The 16,270-nt window shown below is 52.3% G+C and overlaps 1 protein-coding gene across 1 annotated transcript in view; it reads left to right on the forward strand.

Annotated features, from left to right (window-relative positions):
• The first annotated feature begins 658 nt into the window (after positions 1-658).
• The window catches only part of INHA (inhibin subunit alpha), a 288,504-nt gene continuing 272,892 nt past the window's right edge, over positions 659-16,270 (forward strand). Inside the window, exon 1 of the mRNA XM_069617397.1 lies at positions 659-980. Within this exon, the coding sequence (XP_069473498.1) occupies positions 698-980 (283 nt within the window). The 5' untranslated portion in view covers positions 659-697. The remainder of the gene's footprint in view (positions 981-16,270) is intronic.

A 16,270-nucleotide genomic window follows, 5' to 3' on the forward strand; every position in this document is an offset into this window, starting at 1 on the left:
CCCCCGGGCTGCACTCTAGGCCTGGACATCGCCACCCATCTCCTGCTTTCCTCCTGGCTCCAGGAATTGTCATCGTTCCCCCTGGACCCCCATCTCCCGTTTCCTCGTGGGCCATGGCATGTCTGCCACCTGTTCCTGCCCTCCATGGACCTTGCAAGCTCTGCCCGCATCCCTGTGGTCTTTTGACCCCCTGGGCCTGGGCTTCTCCGCGCACATCTCCCGTTGCTACGTGCCCCTCGTGCATGGACTTCCCTTATGCCCTCATACTATGCTGCCCCTGCCACTGTCAGCCGGGAGAGGGGGAGTGGGCAATATTGCCCGCATCACCCCATGGGTCTGCAGGTTGCTTTTCGCATCGTCCTCTGCAACACCTCCGCCCCCCGCGGTCAGCGATCCCCTCTCCCTGCCCCCATGCCCCCCATACCGCCTGCCTTTGCCCCCTGGCACTCCTTCCCAGGGCCCTAGACACCACATTCCGCAGTAGTCTACATTCCTGGCAGATAGCACATAGTAGCGGCTCCCGTCCTTGGCGGCGTATTCTCTTGGGCACGTTCCAATGCCAGCGCCGGTGATAAGGGCACTGACCCCTCCCGATTGGAGCGGGCACCAGCGCCTGCAGTGCCCTGCACAGGGCATCACCAACGCCGTACTTAGCCCGCCCGCCTGTCCACAGGCATCGCCACTGCCTGCCTCCGCTATGGCACCACTGCCCCTCATCGCGCTCATGTGGGTGTTCGTGGGGCCCCTGGGCTGGGCACGTAGCTGTGGCGCGCCTCCGGGGGTACGGGAGCACGTCCTGGCCAAGGTGCGGGAACATGTGCTGGACGCCCTGGGCCCGGCCCCTGGACCCTGGCTGGGCGAGCACCCCCCGCATCGGGGCATCCACAAGAGGCATGCGCCGGCCCCGCAGACCGCCAGGAGAGGGAGAGTAGAGTCCCTGGGGGAGGACGCCTCCCAAGTCATCCTCTTCCCGTCCACAGGTGAGGATTGGGGTCCCTGAAATCATTTCCCACATTCCCAGCACAGCTGGTCTGTCTGCGCCTAAGTGTGCACTACGCTGACGGACTATTAATTCTTGTATAGCGCTGTACGTTCACTGATGGTTTCATTGAGCTTTATACAGAATCCTCTCAAATACATAAAAGATACAGTGGTCAGCACTGGCTCTGTAGAGGCTCAAGAAGCACTGCAGGAAGCCCAGGTGCGGGTGCGGTGCAACCCAGAGGTGCAGTTAGTATTGCTCTCAGGTAGCACAGGTGCCATATGAGGAGCAATTAAAAGGTGTAGTTAGTAGAGCCCTGCAGGTAGCACATGTCCAGGGTGTGGTGCAATCAAGAGATGTAGTTAGTAGAGCCCTGCAGGTAGCACATGTCCAGGGTGTGGTGCAATCAAGAGATGTAGTTAGTAGAGTCCTGCAGGTAGCACATGCGTGGGGTGTGGTACATTGCAGAGGTGTAGTTAGGATTGCCCTCAGGTAGCACATGTTCTGTGTGTTGGTGCCAACAAGAGATGTCGTTAGTAGTGCTCTGGGGTAGCACAGGTCCAAGGTATCATGCAATCCAGAGGTGTAGTTAGTAGAGCTCTGCAGGTGGCACGAATCCAGGGTGTGGTGCAACTCAGCAGTGTAGTTAATAGTGCTCTCAGGTAGCAAGGTGCCGTGTAGAGCAATCCAGAGGTGTAGTTACTAGTGGTCTCAGGAAGCACAAGTTCCATGTGGGGTGCAATCCAGAGGAGTAGTTAGTAGAGCTCTGCAGGTAGCACTGGTGCAGGGTGTGGTGCAATCGAAGATGAAGTTAGTACTGCTCTGCAGATAGTGCAGGGCTGGTGCAATTCAGATGTGTATTGAGTAGTGCTTTCAGGTAGTACAGGTGCCATATGTGACGCAATCCTGAGGTGTAGTTAGTGGAGCTCTGCAGGTAGCACAGGTCCAGGGTGTGGTGCAATCCAGCAGTGTAGTTATTGCTCTGCCGATAGTGCAGGGCTGGTGCAATCCAGAGGTGTATTTAGTGGTGCTTTCAGGTGATACAGGTGCCATATGTGGTGCAAACCAGAGGTGTAGCTAATAGTGCTGTCGGGTAGCACAGGTGCGGGTGTTGTGAAATCCAGTGGTGTAGTTGGTAGTGCTCTCGTTTAGCACAGGTGCTATTTGAGGTGCAATCCACAGGTGTAGTTAGTAGAGCTCTGCAGGTAGCACATGTTCAATGTGTTGGTGCCATCCAGAGATGTCGTTAGAAGTGGTCTGGGGTGCAGCACAGGTCAAGGGTGTGGTGCAATCCAAAGGTGTAATTAGTATTGTTCTCAGGTAGCACAGGTGCCATGTGTGGTGCAATCCAATGGTGTAGTTAGTACTGCCATGGGGTAGCACAGATGCAGTGTGAGGTGCAGTCCATAGGTCTAGTTAGTAGTGCTCTTAGGTAGCACAGTTGCCGGGGGTGGTGCAATCCAGGGGTGTAGTTAGTAGAGCCCTCAGGTAGCACATATGCCTTACAATCCAAAGGTGTAGTTTGTAGTGCTCTGAGGTAGTATAGGTGCATGGTGTGGTGCAATCCAGAACTGTAGTACCTAGTGCTCTCAGGCAGCACAGGTGTCGTGTGTGGTGCAATCCAGTGGTGTAGTTAATAGAGCTCTGCAGGTGGCACAAGTCCAGGGTGTGGTGAAATTCAGCATTGTAGTTAATAGTGCCCTCAGGTAACACGGGTGCTGTGTGTGGTGCAATGCAAAGGTGTAGTTAGTAGTGCTCTGAGGTAGCACAGGTGCCATGTGAGGTAATATTCAGAGGTGTAGTTAGTAGAGCCCTGAAGGTAGCACAAGTGCCATGTGGTGCAATCCAGAGGTGTAGTTAGCAGAGCTCAGCAGGTAGCACAGGTCCAGGATGTGGTGCAATCAAGAGGTGTAGTTAATAGGGCTGTCAGGTAGGCAGGTGCGGGTGAGGTGCAATCCAGCATTGTAGTCAATTCAGCCCTGCAATTAGCACTGGTGCAGGGTGTGGTGCAATTCAGCAGTGTAGTTAGTACTGCTTTGCAGCTACTGCAGGGTTGGTGCAATCCAGAGGTGTATTTAGTAGTATTTTCAGGTGGTACAGGTGCCATATGTCGTGCAATCCTTAGGTGTAGTTAATAGTGCTGTCAGGTAGTACAGGTGCCATGTGTGGTGCAATACCGAGGTGTAGTTAATGGTGCTGTCAGGTAGCCCAGGTGCAGGTGTTGTGAAATCCAGTGGTGTAGTTAGTAGAGCTCTCGTTTAGCATGGGTGCCTTGTGAGGTGCAATCCAGAGGTCTAGTTAGTGTTCTCCTCTAGCACATGTGTGATGCAATCCAAAGGTGTAGTTAGTAGACCTCTGAGGTAGTACAAATCCATGGTGTGGTGCAATTCTGTGGTGTAGTTACTAATGCTCATAGGTAGCATAGGTGCCATGTGTGGTGCAATCCCGAGGTGTAGTTAGTAGAGCTATGCAGGTAGCACAGGTCCAGGATGTGGTGCAATCAAGAGGTGTAGTTAGTAGAGGCCTACAGTTAATACTGGTGCAGGGTGTGGTGCAATCCAGAGTTGTAGTTAGTAGAGCCCTGTAGTTAGCACTGGTGCAGGGTGTCGTGCAATCCATGGGTGTAGTTAGTGCTCTGCAGATAGTGCAGGGTTGGTGGAATCCAGAGGTGTATTTAGTAGAGCTCAGTAGCTAGCACTGGTGCAGGGTGTGGTGCAATCCAGAGGTGTAGTTAATAGTGCTGTCAGGTAGCACAGGTGCAGGTGTTGTGAAATCCAGTGGTGTGGTTACTAGTGCTCTCGTTTATCACAGGTGCTATGTGAGGTGCAATCCAGAGATGTAGTTCGTAGAGCACTCAAGTAGCACATGTGCGGGCGTGGTGCAATCTAATGGTGTAGTGAGTAGTGCTCTGAGGTAGCACACGTTTAGGGTGTGGTGCAATTCAGCAGTGAGGTTAATAGTGCTCTCATGTAGCACAGGTGTGGAGTGTGGTGCAATCCAGAGATGTAGTTCGTAGAGCTCGGCAGGTAGCACATGTGTGGGGTGTGGTGCATACCAGAGGTGTAGTTAGTATTGCCCTCAGGTAGCACATGTGCCTTGTGTTGGTGCTATCCAGAGATGTCTTTAGTAGTGCTCTGAGGTAGCACAGGTCCAGGGTGTGGTGCAATCCAGGGGTGTAGTTAATAGTGCTGTCAGGTAGCACAGGTGTAGTGTAAGGTGCAATCCAGTGGTGTAGTTAATAGTTCTAAGGTAGAGTAGGTGCAGGATGTGGTGCAATCCAGTGGTGTAGTTAATAGTTCTAAGGTAGAGTAGGTGCAGGATGTGGTGCAATCCAGAGGTGTAGTTAATAGTTCTAAGGTAGAGTAGGTGCAGGATGTGGTGCAATCCAGAGGTGTAGTTAGTAGTTCTCTCAGGTAGGGCAGGTCCAGGGTGTGGTGCAATCCAGAGGTGTAGTTAGTAGTGCTCTGAGGTAGCACAGGGGCTGTCTGAGGTGCAAGCCAGAGGTGTAGTTAGTAGTTATCTCTCGTAGCGTAGGTGTGGGGAGTGGTGCAATCCAGACGGCAGTTAGTAGTGCTATGAGGTAGCACAGGTGCAGTGTAAGGTGCAATCCAGAGGTGTCAATAGTAGTTCTCTCTGGTAGCGTTGGTGTAGGGTGTGGTGCAATCCAGAGGTGTAGTTAGTAGTTCTCTCAGGTAGCGCAGGTGTGGGGGATGGGGTGCAATTAAGAGGTGTAGTTAGTAGTGCTCTGAGGTAGCACACGTGCTGTGTGAGCTGAAATCCAGAGGTGTAGTTAGTAGTTTTCTCTGGTAGCGTTGGTGTAGGGCGGGGTGCAATCCAGAGGTGTAGTTAGTAGTTCTCTCTGGTAGCGTTGGTGTAGGGTGGGGTGCAATCCAGAGGTGTAGTTAGTAGTTCTCTCAGGTAGTGCAGGTGTGGGGTGAGGTGCAATCCAGGGGTGTAGTTAGTAGTTCTCTCAGGTAGCAGAGGTGCTGTGTGAAGTACAGTCCAGAGGTGTAGTTAGTAGAGCTTGCAGAGGCCATATGTGCAGTTGGTGATGCTTCCAGGTACCACAGGTGCACATGGTGATGCTATCAGAAGCCACATGTGCATTTGGCTGTGCTTTCAGGCATCACAGCTGATTTTGGTAGGGCTGTACCAGAGGGGCAGTTGGTGGTCCTCACAGGAACCACTGCTTCAGCTGTCAATATTCGCAGGCACCACAGGTACAGCTGGTGGCCCTCACAAGGACCACATATGCTGTCGGTGGTGGTGCACCAGAGGTGCAGCTGTGTTGCATGCAGGGACCGACCAATGCTATTGGTGATGCTCTTATGTGTTAGGTGTCATGGGTGCAGTCGATAGTGCTCACCTCTGCCCCCCGCCCCCCTTTGCCTGTCTGTTACCGCCCACCCTCCCACTCCCCAACACACTTACTGTGACCAGGCTCAAGCCGACCCAGTCACACCACCAAAGAAATGAACTGATGGGGTGCATTTCCCTGTTTAAGAATATATGGAGAATGGTACAGATGCCTGATGACAACAGCAGCACTTTCTGACATGCATGCGCATAGCCCGTACACATACAGAAAGATGATTACTCCAAAGAGTTTCTTCCAGAATTGTGGGATTCTCCTGCTTGCCAGCTAACGTTTATTAAAAGTAAGACAAATTCAAGGAAGCTAACATATTGAATTCATGCCGCTCAATCGGTGCCAAACTTTATTTCATAAACTGTTACTAGATTTTTTTTAAAAAGCGTTGACCCTGAGGCAGAGATCGCAGAGCAGGCGAGACCAGTTCCAGGAAAGGGCAGCTCGAGGGCGGGTTTTTTAATGTAGCCGTACAGTGTCACCTGACCCGCTGCACCCTCTAATACTTCAGTGATGAAACATAAACACACAGTGCTGGCGATGCACCTCAGTCCTGACCCACGGCACCTGCTAATACTTCAGTACAGAGACACACACACACACACACACAATGCTGGTGATGCACCTCAGTCCTGACCCACGGCACCCGCTAATAATACAGTACAGAGACACACACACACACAGTGCTGGTGATGCACCTCAGTCCTGACCCATGGCACCCGCTAATACTTCAGTACAGAGACACACACACACACAGTGCTGGTGATGCACCTCAGTCCTGACCCATGGCACCCGCTAATAGTTCAGTATAGAGACACACACACACACACACACACACACACAATGCTGGTGATGCACCTCAGTCCTGACCCACAGCACCCGCTAATAATTCAGTACAGAGACACACACAGTGCTGGTGATGCACCTCAGTCCTGACCCAAGGCACCCGCTAATACTTCAGTACAGAGACACACACACACACACACACACATAATACTGGTGATGCACCTCAGTCCTGACCCACGGCACCCGCTAATACTTCAGTACAGAGACACACACACACACACAATGCTGGTGATGCACCTCAGTCCTGACCCACGGCACCCGATAATAATTCAGTACAGAGACACACACACAATGCTGGGGCATCAGTACAGAGACACACACACAGTGCTGGCGATGCACCTCAGTCCTGACCCACGGCACCCGCTAATAATTCAGTACAGAGACACACACACACAGAGTACTGGTGATGCACCTCAGTCCTGACCCATGGCACCCGCTAATACTTCAGTACAGAGAAACACACACAATGCTGGGGCATCAGTACAGAGACACACACACACAGTGCTGGTGATGCACCTCAGTCCTGACCCACGGCACCCGCTAATAATTCAGTACAGAGACACACACACACAGAGTGCTGGTGATGCACCTCAGTCCTGACCCATGGCACCCGCTAACATTTCAGTACAGAGACACACACACAATGCTGGGGCATCAGTACAGAGACACACACACACAGTGCTGGTGATGCACCTCAGTCCTGACCCACGGTGCCCGCTAATACTTCAGTACAGAGAGAGAGACACACACACACAGTGCTGGTGATGGACCTCGGTGCTGACCCATGGCACCCGCTAATAATTCAGTACAGGGACACACAAACACACACACAATGCTGGTGATGCACCTCAGTCCTGACCCACGGCACCAGCTAATAATTCAATACAGAGAAACACACACACACAGTGCTGGTAATGCACCTCAGTCCTTACCCATGGCACCCGCTAATACTTCAGTACAGAGACACACACACACACAGTGCTGGTGATGCACCTCAGTCCTGACCCATGGCACCCGCTAATACTTCAGTACAGAGACAAACACACACACGCACACAGTGCTGGTGATGCACCTCAGTCCTGACGCAAGGCACCCGCTAATACTTCAGTACAGAGAGACACACACACACACAGTGCTGGTGATGCACCTCAGTCCTTACACACGGCACCCGCTAATACTTCAGTACAGAGACAAACACACGCACACAGTGCTGGTGATGCACCTCAGTCATGACCCATGGGACCCGCTAATAATTCAGTACAGAGACACACACACACGCAGTGCTGGTGATGCACCTCAGTCCTGACCCACGGCACCCGCTAATAATTCAGTACAGAGACACACACACACACAGTGCTGATGATGCACCTCAGTCCTGACCCATGACACCTCTGATACTTCAGTACAGAGACACACACACACACACACAATGCTGGTGATGCACCTCAGTCCTGACCCAGGGCACCTGCTAATACTTCACTACAGAGACACACACACCCACAATGCTGGTGATGCACTTCAGTCCTGACCCACGGCACAAGCTAAGCTAATACTTCAGTACAGAGACACACATACACACTGTGCTGGTGATGCACCTCAGTCCTGACCCACAGCACCTGCTAATACTTCAGTACAGACAAACACACACAATGCTGGGGCATCAGTACAGAGACACACACACACAGTGCTGGTGATGCACCTCAGTCCTGACCCACGGCACCCGCTAATAATTCAGTACAGAGACACACACACACAGAGTGCTGGTGATGCACCTCAGTCCTGACCCATGGCACCCGCTAACATTTCAGTACAGAGACACACACACAATGCTGGGGCATCAGTACAGAGACACACACACACAGTGCTGGTGATGCACCTCAGTCCTGACCCACGGTGCCCGCTAATACTTCAGTACAGAGAGAGAGACACACACACACAGTGCTGGTGATGGACCTCGGTGCTGACCCATGGCACCCGCTAATAATTCAGTACAGGGACACACAAACACACACACAATGCTGGTGATGCACCTCAGTCCTGACCCACGGCACCAGCTAATAATTCAATACAGAGAAACACACACACACAGTGCTGGTAATGCACCTCAGTCCTGACCCATGGCACCCGCTAATACTTCAGTACAGAGACACACACACACACAGTGCTGGTGATGCACCTCAGTCCTGACCCATGGCACCCGCTAATACTTCAGTACAGAGACAAACACACACACGCACACAGTGCTGGTGATGCACCTCAGTCCTGACGCAAGGCACCCGCTAATACTTCAGTACAGAGAGACACACACACAAACAGTGCTGGTGATGCACCTCAGTCCTTACCCACGGCACCCGCTAATACTTCAGTACAGAGACAAACACACGCACCCAGTGCTGGTGATGCACCTCAGTCATGACCCATGGGACCCGCTAATAATTCAGTACAGAGACACACACACACGCAGTGCTGGTGATGCACCTCAGTCCTGACCCAAGGCACCCGCTAATAATTCAGTACAGAGACACACACACACACAGTGCTGATGATGCACCTCAGTCCTGACCCATGACACCTCTGATACTTCAGTACAGAGACACACACACACACACACAATGCTGGTGATGCACCTCAGTCCTGACCCAGGGCACCTGCTAATACTTCAGTACAGAGACACACACACCCACAATGCTGGTGATGCACTTCAGTCCTGACCCACGGCACAAGCTAAGCTAATACTTCAGTACAGAGACACACATACACACTGTGCTGGTGATGCACCTCAGTCCTGACCCACAGCACCTGCTAATACTTCAGTACAGAGACACACACACACACACACACACACACACACAGTGCTGGTGATGCACCTCAGTCCTGACCCACGGCACCCGCTAATAATTCAGTACAGAGACACACACACACACACAGTGCTGGTGATGAACATCAGTCCTTACCCACGGCACCCGCTAATACTTCAGTCCAGAGACACACACACGCACAAAGTGCTGGTGATGCACTGCAGTCCTGACCCATGGCACCCGCTAATAATTCAGTACAGAGACACACAAACACGCAGTGCTGGTGATGCACCTCAGTCCTGACCCATGGCACCCGCTAATAATTCAGTACAGAGACACACACACACACAGTGCTGGTGATGCACCTCAGTCCTGACCCATGGCACCCGCTAATACTTCAGTACAGAGACACACACACACACATAGTGCTGGTGATGCACCTCAGTCCTGACCCACAGCACCTGCTAATACTTCAGTACAGAGACACACACACACACAGTGCTGGTGATGCACCTCAGTCCTGACCCATGGCACCCGCTAATAATTCAGTATAGAGACACACATACACACACATAGTGCTGGTGATGCACCTCAGTCCTGACCCACAGCACCTGCTAATACTTCAGTACAGCGACACACACACACACACACACACACAATGCTGGTGATGCACCTCAGTCCTGACCCACAGCACCCACTAATACTTCAGTACAGAGACACACACACAATGCTGGGGCATCAGTACAGAGACACACATGCACACAGTGCTGGTGATGCACCTCAGTCCTGACCCACGGCACCCGCTAATAATTCAGTACAGAGACACACACACACACAGTGCTGGTGATGCACCTCAGTCCTGACCCAAGGCACCCGCTAATACTTCAGTACAGAGACACACACACACGCATAATACTGGTGATGCACCTCAGTCCTGACCCACGGCACCCGCTAATACTTCAGTACAGAGACACACACACACACACAATGCTGGTGATGCACCTCAGTCCTGACCCACGGCACCCGATAATAATTCAGTACAGAGACACACACACAATGCTGGGGCATCAGTACAGAGACACACACACAGTGCTGGCGATGCACCTCAGTCCTGACCCACGGCACCCGCTAATAATTCAGTACAGAGACACACACACACAGAGTACTGGTGATGCACCTCAGTCCTGACCCATGGCACCCGCTAATACTTCAGTACAGAGAAACACACACAATGCTGGGGCATCAGTACAGAGACACACACACACAGTGCTGGTGATGCACCTCAGTCCTGACCCACGGCACCCGCTAATAATTCAGTACAGAGACACACACACACAGAGTGCTGGTGATGCACCTCAGTCCTGACCCATGGCACCCGCTAACATTTCAGTACAGAGGCACACACACAATGCTGGGGCATCAGTACAGAGACACACACACACAGTGCTGGTGATGCACCTCAGTCCTGACCCACGGTGCCCGCTAATACTTCAGTACAGAGAGAGAGACACACACACACAGTGCTGGTGATGGACCGCGGTGCTGACCCATGGCACCCGCTAATAATTCAGTACAGAGACACACAAACACACACACAATGCTGGTGATGCACCTCAGTCCTGACCCACGGCACCAGCTAATAATTCAGTACAGAGAAACACACACACACAGTGCTGGTAATGCACCTCAGTCCTGACCCATGGCACCCGCTAGTACTTCAGTACAGAGACACACACACACACAGTGCTGGTGATGCACCTCAGTCCTGACCCATGGCACCTGCTAATACTTCAGTACAGAGACAAACACACACACGCACACAGTGCTGGTGATGCACCTCGGTCCTGACCCACGGCACCCGCTAATACTTCAGTACAGAGAGACACACACACACACAGTGCTGGTGATGCACCTCAGTCCTTACCCACGGCACCCGCTAATACTTCAGTACAGAGACAAACACACGCACACAGTGCTGGTGATGCACCTCAGTCATGACCCATGGGACCCGCTAATAATTCAGCACAGAGACACACACACACGCAGTGCTGGTGATGCACCTCAGTCCTGACCCACGGCACCCGCTAATAATTCAGTACAGAGACACACACACACACAGTGCTGATGATGCACCTCAGTCCTGACCCATGGCACCTCTGATACTTCAGTACAGAGACACACACACACACACAATGCTGGTGATGCACCTCAGTCCTGACCCAGGGCACCTGCTAATCCTTCACTACAGAGACACACACACCCACAATGCTGGTGATGCACTTCAGTCCTGACCCACGGCACAAGCTAAGCTAATACTTCAGTACAGAGACACACATACACACTGTGCTGGTGATGCACCTCAGTCCTGACCCACAGCACCTGCTAATACTTCAGTACAGAGACACACACACACACACACACACACACACAGTGCTGGTGATGCACCTCAGTCCTGACCCACGGCACCCGCTAATACTTCAGTACAGAGACACACACACACAGTGCTGGTGATGCACCTCAGTCCTGACCCACGGCACCCGCTAATAATTCAGTACAGAGACACACACACACACACAGTGCTGGTGATGAACCTCAGTCCTTACCCACGGCACCCGCTAATACTTCAGTCCAGAGACACATACACGCACAAAGTGCTGGTGATGCACCGCAGTCCTGACCCATGGCACCCGCTAATAATTCAGTACAGAGACACACACACACGCAGTGTTGGTGATGAACCTCAGTCCTGACCCATGGCACCCGCTAATAATTCAGTACAGAGACACACACACACGCAGTGCTGGTGATGCATATCAGTCCTGACCCACGGCACCCGCTAATAATTCAGTACAGAGACACACACACGCACACACACAGTGCTGGTGATGCACCTCAGTCCTGACCCACGGCACCCGCTAAGACTTCAGTACAGAGACAAACACACGCACAAAGTGCTGGTGATGCACCGCAGTCCTGACCCATGGCACCCGCTAATAATTCTGTACAGAGACACACACACATGCAGTGCTGGTGATGCACCTCAGTCCTGACCCATGGCACCCGCTAATAATTCAGTACAGAGACACACACACATGCAGTGCTGGTGATGCACCTCAGTCCTGACCCATGGCACCCGCTAATAATTCAGTACAGAAACACACACACATGCAGTGCTGGTGATGCACCTCAGTCCTGACCCACGGCACCCGCTAATAATTCAGTACAGAAACACACACACATGCAGTGCTGGTGATGCACCTCAGTCCTGACCCACGGCACCCGCTAATAATTCAGTACAGAGACACACACACACACACACACACACAGTGCTGGTGATGCACCTCTGTCCTGACCCACGGCACCTGCTAATACTTCAGTACAGACACACACACACACACAATGCTGGTGATGCACCACAGTCCTGACCTACGGCACCCGCTAATACTTCAGTACAGAGACACACACACACACACACACAATGCTGGTGATGCACCTCAGTCCTGACCCACGGCACCCGCTAATAATTTAGTACAGAGACACACACACACACACACACACAGTGCTGGTGATCCACCTCAGTCCTGACCCATGGCACCCGCTAATAATTCAGTACAGAGACACACACACACACACACACACACACACACACACACAATGCTGGTGATGCACCTCAGTCCTGACCCACGGCACCAGCTAATAATTCAGTACAGAGAAACACACACACACAGTGCTGGTAATGCACCTCAGTCCTGACCCATGGCACCCGCTAATACTTCAGTACAGAGACACACACACACACACACACAGTGGTGGTGATGCACCTCAGTCCTGACCCATGGCACCCGCTAATACTTCAGTACAGAGACAAACACACACACACACACAGTGCTGGTGATGCACCTCAGTCCTGACCCACGGCACCCGCTAATACTTCAGTACAGAGAGACACACACACACACACACAGTGCTGGTGATGCACCTCAGTCCTTACCCACGGCACCCGCTAATACTTCAGTACAGAGACAAACACACACACACACACAGTGCTGGTAATGCACCTCAGTCCTGACCCATGGCACCCGCTAATACTTCAGTACAGAGACAAACACACGCACACAGTGCTGGTGATGCACCTCAGTCCTGACCCATGGCACCCGCTAATAATTCAGTACAGAGACACACACACACGCAGTGCTGGTGATGCACCTCAGTCCTGACCCACGGCACCCACTAATAATTCAGTACAGAGACACACACACACACAGTGCTGGTGATGCACCTCAGTCCTGACCCATGGCACCTCTGATACTTCAGTACAGAGACACACACACACACACACACAATGCTGGTGATGCACCTCAGTCCTGACCCAGGGCACCTGCTAATACTTCAGTACAGAGACACACACACCCACAATGCTAGTGATGCACTTCAGTCCTGACCCACGGCACCCGCTAAGCTAATACTTCAGTACAGAGACACACATACACACTGTGCTGGTGATGAACCTCAGTCCTGACCCACAGCAACCGCTAATACTTCAGTACTGAGACAAACACACAGTGCTGGTGATGCACCTCAGTCCTGACCCACGGCACCCACTAATAATTCAGTACAGAGACACACACACACACACACAATGCTGGTGATGCACCTCAGTCCTGATCCACGGCACCCGCTAATACTTCAGTACAGAGACACACACACACACAGTGCTGGTGATGAACCTCAGTCCTTACCCACGGCACCCGCTAATACTTCAGTACAGAGACAAACACACGCACAAAGTGCTGGTGATCCACCCCAGTCCTGACCCATGGCACCCGCTAATAATTCAGTACAGAGACACACACACACGCAGTGCTGGTGATGCACCTCAGTCCTGACCCATGGCACCCGCTAATAATTCAGTACAGAGACACACACACACGCAGTGCTGGTGATGCATATCAGTCCTGACCCATGGCACCCGCTAATAATTCAGTACAGAGACACACACACACACACACACACACACACAGTGCTGGTGATGCACCTCAGTCCTGACCCACGGCACCCGCTAATACTTCAGTACAGAGACACACACACACACAGTGCTGGTGATGCACCTCAGTCCTTACCCACGGCACCCGCTAATACTTCAGTACAGAGACAAACACACGCACAAAGTGCTGGTGATGCACCGCAGTCCTGACCCATGGCACCCGCTAATACTTCAGTACAGGGACACACACACAATGCTGGTGATGCACCTGAGTCCTGACCCACGGCACCCGCTAATACTTCAGTACAGAGACACACACACAATGCTGGAGCATCAGTACAGAGACACACACACACACAGTGCTGGTGATGCACCTCAGTCCTGACCCACGGCACCTGCTAATAATTCAGTACAGAGAAACACACACACAGAGCTGGTGATGCACCTCAGTCCTGACCCACGGCACCCGCTAATACTTCAGTACAGAGAGACACACACACACACACAGTGCTGGTGATGCACCTCAGTCCTTACCCACGGCACCCGCTAATACTTCAGTACAGAGACAAAAGCACGCACACAGTGCTGGTGATGCACCTCAGTCCTGACCCATGGCACCCGCTAATAATTCAGTACAGAGACACACACACACGCAGTGCTGGTGATGCACCTCAGTCCTGACCCACGGCAACCGCTAATAATTCAGTACAGAGACACACACACACACAGTGCTGGTGATGCACCTCAGTCCTGACCCATGGCACCTCTGATACTTCAGTACAGAGACACACACACACACACACACACACAATGCTGGTGATGCACCTCAGTCCTGACCCAGGGCACCTGCTAATACTTCAGTACAGAGACACACACACCCACAATGCTAGTGATGCACTTCAGTCCTGACCCACGGCACCCGCTAAGCTAATACTTCAGTACAGAGACACACATACACACCGTGCTGGTGATGTACCTCAGTCCTGACCAACAGCACCTGCTAATACTTCAGTACAGAGACACACACACACACAGTGCTGGTGATGCACCTCAGTCCTGACCCACAGCACCCGCTAATACTTCAGTACTGAGACAAACACACAGTGCTGGTGATGCACCTCAGTCCTGACCCACGGCACCCGCTAATAAATTCAGTACAGAGACACACACACACACACACAATGCTGGTGATGCACCTCAGTCCTGACCAACGGCACCCGCTAATACTTCAGTACAGAGGCATACACAGTGCTGGTGATGAACCTCAGTCCTTACCCACGGCACCCGCTAATACTTCAGTACAGAGACAAACACACGCACAAAGTGCTGGTGATCCACCGCAGTCCTGACCCATGGCACCCGCTAATAATTCAGTACAGAGACACACACCCACGCAGTGCTGGTGATGCACCTAAGTCCTGACCCATGGCACCCGCTAATAATTCAGTACAGAGACACACACACACGCAGTGCTGGTGATGCACATCAGTCCTGACCCAAGGCACCCGCTAATGATTCAGTACAGAGACACACACACACACACACAGTGCTGGTGATGCACCTCAGTCCTGACCCACGGCACTCGCTAATACTTCAGTACAGAGACACACACACACACAGTGCTGGTGATGCACCTCAGTCCTTACCCACGGCACCCGCTAATACTTCAGTACAGAGACAAACACACGCACAAAGTGCTGGTGATGCACCGCAGTCCTGACCCATGGCACCCGCTAATAATTCAGTACAGAGACACACACACATGCAGTGCTGGTGATGCACCTCAGTCCTGACCCATGGCACCCGCTAATAATTCAGTACAGAAACACACACACACGCAGTGCTGGTGATGCACCTCAGTCCTGACCCACGGCACCTGCTAATAATTCAGTACAGAGACACACACACAAACACACAATGCTGGTGATGCACCTCAGTCCTGACCCACGGCACCCGCTAATAATTTAGTACAGAGACACACACACACACACACACACACACAGTGCTGGTGATGCACCTCAGTCCTGACCCATGGCACCCGCTAATACTTCAGTACAGGGACACACACACACACACAATGCTGGTGATGCACCTGAGTCCTGACCCACGGCACCCGCTAATACTTCAGTACAGAGACACACACACAATGCTGGGGCATCAGTACAGAGACACACACACACACAGTGCTGGTGATGCACCTCAGTCCTGACCCACGGCACCCGCTAATAATTCAGTACAGAGACACAACACACAGAGTGCTGGTGATGCACCTCAGACCTGACCCATGGCAC

Source organism: Ambystoma mexicanum, chromosome 9 (genome assembly GCF_040938575.1).
Source record: "Ambystoma mexicanum isolate Mex_15411 chromosome 9, UKY_AmexF1_1, whole genome shotgun sequence".
Classification (NCBI taxonomy): Eukaryota; Metazoa; Chordata; class Amphibia; order Caudata; family Ambystomatidae; genus Ambystoma; species Ambystoma mexicanum.